Source organism: Pyxicephalus adspersus, chromosome W (genome assembly GCF_032062135.1).
Source record: "Pyxicephalus adspersus chromosome W, UCB_Pads_2.0, whole genome shotgun sequence".
NCBI classification, from domain to species: Eukaryota; Metazoa; Chordata; class Amphibia; order Anura; family Pyxicephalidae; genus Pyxicephalus; species Pyxicephalus adspersus.
In genome coordinates this window covers 2695755-2701929 of record NC_092870.1, presented here as the reverse complement: position 1 = coordinate 2701929, position 6175 = coordinate 2695755, and the positions used below count along the sequence as shown (strand labels likewise).

The 6175-nt window shown below is 38.7% G+C and overlaps 1 protein-coding gene and 1 long non-coding RNA gene across 3 annotated transcripts in view; one reads left to right on the top strand and one right to left on the bottom strand.

Annotated features, from left to right (window-relative positions):
- LOC140342826 (gamma-aminobutyric acid receptor subunit beta-4-like) overlaps nucleotides 1-5508 on the bottom strand; it is a 235062-nt gene extending 229554 nt beyond the window's left edge. For both annotated transcript variants that reach the window (XM_072429188.1, XM_072429189.1), the window contains exon 1: nucleotides 5134-5508. In XM_072429188.1, the coding sequence (XP_072285289.1) occupies nucleotides 5134-5231 (98 nt within the window). In that variant the 5' untranslated portion in view covers nucleotides 5232-5508. The remainder of the gene's footprint in view (nucleotides 1-5133) is intronic.
- Nucleotides 1-6175, top strand: part of LOC140342784 (uncharacterized) — an 830340-nt gene that overhangs the window by 512418 nt on the left and 311747 nt on the right. The window lies entirely within an intron of this gene.

Here is a 6175-nt window from a genome sequence, read left to right as displayed (position 1 = left end):
ACTTACCTTCTGTGAACCCTACTTTCTCTTTAACAGCAGAAAAAGGGAAATGTACTAAAAGGGATATTAAATTAAGGGATATTAAGGTGTATTAAAATGTGGGATAGGTGGGGGACTCTTGTGGCTAACTCCCCCTAAAATTGTATTGCTGCGGCACCATCACAAGATAAGAAGAACTATACCTATCATACTGTACCATCCTGTCACATCTAACTGGCCACTGTTGCACCTCAAGATTGTTTATTTGTGGATAGATATATATGTATATGTAATGTATGTGTATAGGTGCAGGAATGTTGTGGGTAAACATGAAACCTGTTTTATCTTTGTACTGGCCTCCTAGGGGGTCTCCAAGTCCAGGACTTCACAGAAGTAACAAACAGATGATAAAACAGATGCCAGGAAAAAATACCTATTTTCCTTAACAAACAGATCACCAGTAGGGCCTTCAAAGGGCAATAAATCTTTCAAGCCTGAGTCAGCAGAAGATGGGGGCATACTTGAACAGATGGGCTGGGTTGATGGCCCATCCAGACCTTTTGGTGACAACTAAAATTAGATGACCCCGCCTGGCTTTACCTGCAGCTTCCCATATCAACTTAGCTAGGAGGCCTAGTAAATTCCTGAAGTTGCAGTAACCAATAGTCATCTTACAGATCACATCCAGTAACCAATCCAAGAGCCTCAGGGATACCTAATGGGAATTAACTATGTAAAAAGAGGAACTGAGAGAATTTAGGTCTTTTGCTTGCTGGCTCTCTTGCTTGATGTCTCTCCTTGTCTCCTGAGGGTCTCCTTAGGTAAGCTGGTATGGAGTCCTCTTCTGAAGGAAGTAGGCTCCTGAGGTACCCATTAACCTCTTAGCAGGTAGCTATAAGATATTCCTGATTGTGTCTATAGTATTACTGCATTACTTTGCCATTTTGTAATTACTGTACCAAGCATTATGAGATTATTACAGGGGTTTACTACTAATAACCTTATTTCAATGTACTGTATATATTATTGATTGAAGTTCCTATGTTTAGATATCTGACAATATTGCTGTGTACTTTGTTTCACCTTGGTTTCTTAATTAAACTGTTTGAGTGACTAGCTAATATTTGTGCATGAACCTTCTTTTATTGAATATCTATATGCATTGATAGGGGATATAATTTCCATATTTATGCAGAAAAATATTCCAAAAAATCAACACCACTTAGCTTCTGTGAACGCTAATTTCTCTGGAACAGTGGAACAGGGAGATGTAGGGACCTGAAGATGTAGTAGTAAGGACATGTCCCCATTGGCTATCTGTGACATGAATTGCATTTCTCTGAAATATCCATTTAGGAGATTTTGGGTACAAAGAAGGTTAGCGGCCCCCTATACCTAACAGGACGCATTGTATGGTGTAGTTTCTGCTCTTAGGTACAGAAATTGTGAGTGGGGAGCAATATATAACCTGCCAACACTGTATGATAGATTTAGTTTTGTATCTTTCATTAGCAAAATGTTGCATTAATAAAATGAACATAAAATGGTGCAGAAATTCTTGATTTGTCATTTCTTTTATTTCGAGCATGTACATTACGGTAACTAGAAACACTTATTTTAATTTTAAATTTAAACTGTTTTAGTATTAAACATACATCTTCAATGTTTGTTTGCATTGTGGCTCGCAAATCTTTTCTCAATGTCAACAACGGCCCACAGATAAAAAAAGGTTGGGCACCACTGATGTAGAGGAACTCAGAGTCCTACACAAAGTCCTGACCTCAACCCTACTGAACACCTTTGGGGTATATTGCCAGGTCTTCCTATCCAACACCGGTACCTGACCTCATAAATGGGCATAAATTCCCACAGACACCCTCCAAAATCTTGGCAATGTCCTCTCAGAACAGTGGAGGATATTCTCTAGTAAGGAAACAACCTCATATCAATGACTTTGCTAGGTCACCATATCACATTAATGGTCAAGGTTTTGGAATGGGACTTCCAACAAGCAATACATGATGGTCAGGTGTCAACAGGCTACGTATTGATGGCTCTGCTCTGTCAAAACAAAAGTATCTGCAGGTCCCCAGTTTTTTCCCTTGCCAGAATCCCTCTTGACTTGTGTATGGTGACAGACACGTAATTCTTGGATTTATTCAGTTGTAAAAGAGAAATATGCAAAGATTAAATAACATGTTATCTGTGAAATATAAAAAGGGTATTTACTTGTATCAATTTGTCTATGAAAACAAAACCCAGAAGGCAGCATATTACAGTGCTACATTTTGGGATGTATTTTTAAATGTTTGCACTCAAGATTCACCCAGCTTTTACCCAAACTTCACACATTCTTCACATTGGATTCAATCAGACAAAATGTATGTTTCTGGGTACATACTTACTTCTCCTTTCTAATCTTAAGTAAATACTCTTTGGAGGTATTGTTAATCCTTATGAATTTTCGCCTATATTTTTCATATCCAGACCCCCATGGTAATCCAGTAACTCAATAATCAGCACTTGGGCTGACAGGTAAGCATACCTGAACTCCCACTACTATTTTAATTTATTTATTTATTTTAACATCCAAACCACCACTTTCGTTTATTTATTTAATTTTTTTCCCAGTGATATTGTGCAGTGCAAACCTATTCCCTCACTCCTTTAACACCCTAAAATATACCTTGAGCTAAATGTAATTAAATATTGTAAACCTTCTTGTATTTACCATGGATACCAGTGAGCTCTATCACTCCTATGCACATTAGAACTTTTATCTTATTCATTTTTACCTTTTCATTATACCATATATTTCCATATGCTGCCATATTTCAGCTAAAGCAAGTCAATAAAATTATTTTCTCCCCTCCTAATGGCTGACATTATATATATATTTTAAATTTTTTTATCTACTTTTCACTACCTAAATCCCCCCCCCCCCCTCTTTTTTTTTCAATAGAATATTTTCAAGTCCAGTTATTTCAAATCCTTTATTCAATTTCATCCATATTGTCTGCTTTGTGTTGCTGATAACATTATAGTAAGTACGGTGGATTTTCTTCACTAAAGTACCTTCATTCTCTTACTTTTTTACGATTTTTTTACCTGTTTGTTTCCCCTTTTTCTTTATACCCTTATAATGAACCAATATTACCGATATTCAAATGACCCCTGATATCCAGATTATCTTTCTATAGTTACCATACATAATCTCCCCCTTTTTCCCTCATTGGGATCATTTGGCGTGGAAGTCTCGCAGATGTTTTTATCAACTCTGTATCACTGTGACTATATAAATGTAGGTAACCATTTTCAAACTTGATACATTTTTTGAATCACATGTACTACTATTCACATGATTGTATCTTTGAAACTAGAACTCAATGTTCTTTTCCTTTCCCCCAGTTGTGCTATCCTTCCCCTCTGTATCATTCTATGTGATACAGCTTCAATATTCAAGTTAAACTTCAATCTCAATCCTCCCCTGAAGAATGCCTAAGGGCGAAACGCGTCGGCACTTGAGACCTTTTAAAAAAACTGAAGTTAATATTTTACTTAAAATGTGAAAATAAGTGTATGTAATCACAGACTTTGATTGTTTGTATATCATTAGCTAGTTGATCAATGTATGGTATAGGAATATATTACATAAAATTAAAAAATTATTTTTTACATTTTAAAAAATTCTGCCTATAAAAGCCTGTCTATCCCTCCACTTGATCACATAATTATCTCTTCCATGCTAGGCAACCTAAAATACTATCCTTGGTGATTAATTAGTGGAATCCTACTAACTACCCATCCCCCTATTTAGATTCCCTTGCTAATAGCAAATGACTTTTAGGAAATCCATTCCAGGTTTGCTGGATCACCCAGCTTCACAGATGAAAGTGTATCATTAGGCCTATTAAGTCAACATCCTGTTGAATGATTGGACATGAATAATTGCCAATTAATTGGAACCCATCACCTCTTTTAGTCCTGGACATTTTTGTGTAGGACCTTACTATTAGGACTTCTATATCTCAAATTAGTTTTTTTTTTTTTAGGGAAAGAAAGAGTGTGTTTTATTTACAATGGTTACTTTTCTTGTTTATATTTTTCTTTAAAAGGGATACCATTTTAATCAGCTGTTGGAATTGTAAGTTTACAAAAACATTTCCAAAATCCAACATACCCCACATGGCAGAAATCTGCAGAAAAAGTCTGTATGCTCAGAGCTGGTGTCATTTGAGAGGATGGAACACTTTTTTTTGGCCACTTGTTATCCTAATGTTCAAAGGCCCCCAAATCAATAGCCATGTTGGCTCGTATCTATCCTACAGGGGGTGCATGGTCATGGGCCTTTGAGATATTAGCATAGTAACCAATACGCTAAAAGCACTGGCAGTCATCTCTAATTGTATTATGTAACTAATCGTAATATATGACCAGTTCATGGTTTTGTGGCATATATTTTGTCACAAACCAAACCAATTTTTCAAGTGTTTGTGTTTATAGGAAATCCATGTTTCCCTCAATACATGGTCAACAACTTCCACATACAGAGTCCATTCAAAATCAGGATATTTCCACCCATAGATTATATTACTAATATAGCCGAAAATTTGCTGCTCTTTGACCTAGAAGAACCTTTACAGATCTTAGTGGTTCCATTAACACCTTGTGCCACACCTGTCCTTTTATTCCTATGGAATATATTTGAGAATGCTTGCAGCCACAACAGCCACCATTTTCTACACTTTTCCCCCACCTTTTATATGTACCTTTATTTATATGCACATTTATATGTACCTTCTGTTGACTGTTCCCCTTCTGCATTTCAGCTTGCCCTTTTCTTTTATACATTTATAAATAGCCATAGCTGATGTTCCTCTTCTACCTTATGCTATCAAATCCCTTCTATCTTCCTTTATGCATTCCCTATGCAACTCTTCTCATGTAACTATTTCTACCTCTCTCCTCTAGTATACCCTGAACAAAGCACCACCATTTACATCTCTATATCAGCATCCCTCCATCAACCAACTAGCTCATTTTTAACTGGCCATTTGCTCCATCACTATTTTCCTGTGTCCAAATGCCTGTTCACCCAGTGCACACCATTGCCTTTATTTGCAGCTCCCCTCCCACCTATCCCAATCACCTTACCTTTGTGCAGAACAGACTAGCGAGATGGTAGCCAAGGCTGAGATAATTGCTCCAATGCAGCTCTCTTTCCCAAGACTCAACATTTCCACCTGGACCATGGAGTGGAGAGGGGGTTTTGGACGGAGGGGGGGAAAGGGACAGGGGTGGGGGAGGTCTTAAATTCCTGCAACCCCCTCAATAAAAAGCGAAAAATGCCAAATCCAAATGCCGAAATGAAAAGGAAGGGGGTCCCTATGCCCTCCCCAAATCGTGATGGAAGGCAGATAAGAAAGTCAACAGACACTTTTTCCTGTGCGACTATTAGAATCCAAACATCGGCCCTCGGAGCGGATGGATGCTGCCTTTTTTCGGTCCCTATTTACTCCGTTTTCCTCGTCTACTAGAGGGATGAAGAAGGGAGGGAGTCACAGAAGAGAGGGGAAGAGATGGAAGGAGGGTACCTATAGATAAATGGAGGGAGTGAAGGGAGCAAGCAAAGGAGGCAGGAAATATAGGAGAGGAGGGAGAGAGATAGGGGGAGAAAAATCTCTGGGCACATTGGAATTCTGATGTCATAGAAGACAGTATAAACCCCTTTTCCAGCAGTGTTGCTGCTGCCCCCTCCTAATTATAACAAAGGAGAACTGATTTTCTGGCTACAAGCAAAGGCCGAGGGGAGGATGCTGCGGAGAGGAGCTGTCCCAGGTGCTAAGCCTATTAGAAGCATCAGAACCACTTCCATACATGCATTAGCAGTGCACATGGGCTTTCTTGCATGGATCGGCAGAGAGAGAGAGAGGGAGATAGACACACAGACAGAGAGAGAGAGAGACAGAGTGAGACACATAGGGAGAGGGAGAGGTAGACACACACACAGTGACACACACATAGAGAGAGATACAGAGAGAGAGAGAGAGACACACAGAGATACATACACACAGACACACACAGATATACATACACACACACACACAGAGAGAGAGAGAGAGAGACCCACACACAGAGACACAGAGAGACAGAGAGAGAGATACACACGGATACACAGAGACACACAGAGATAAAT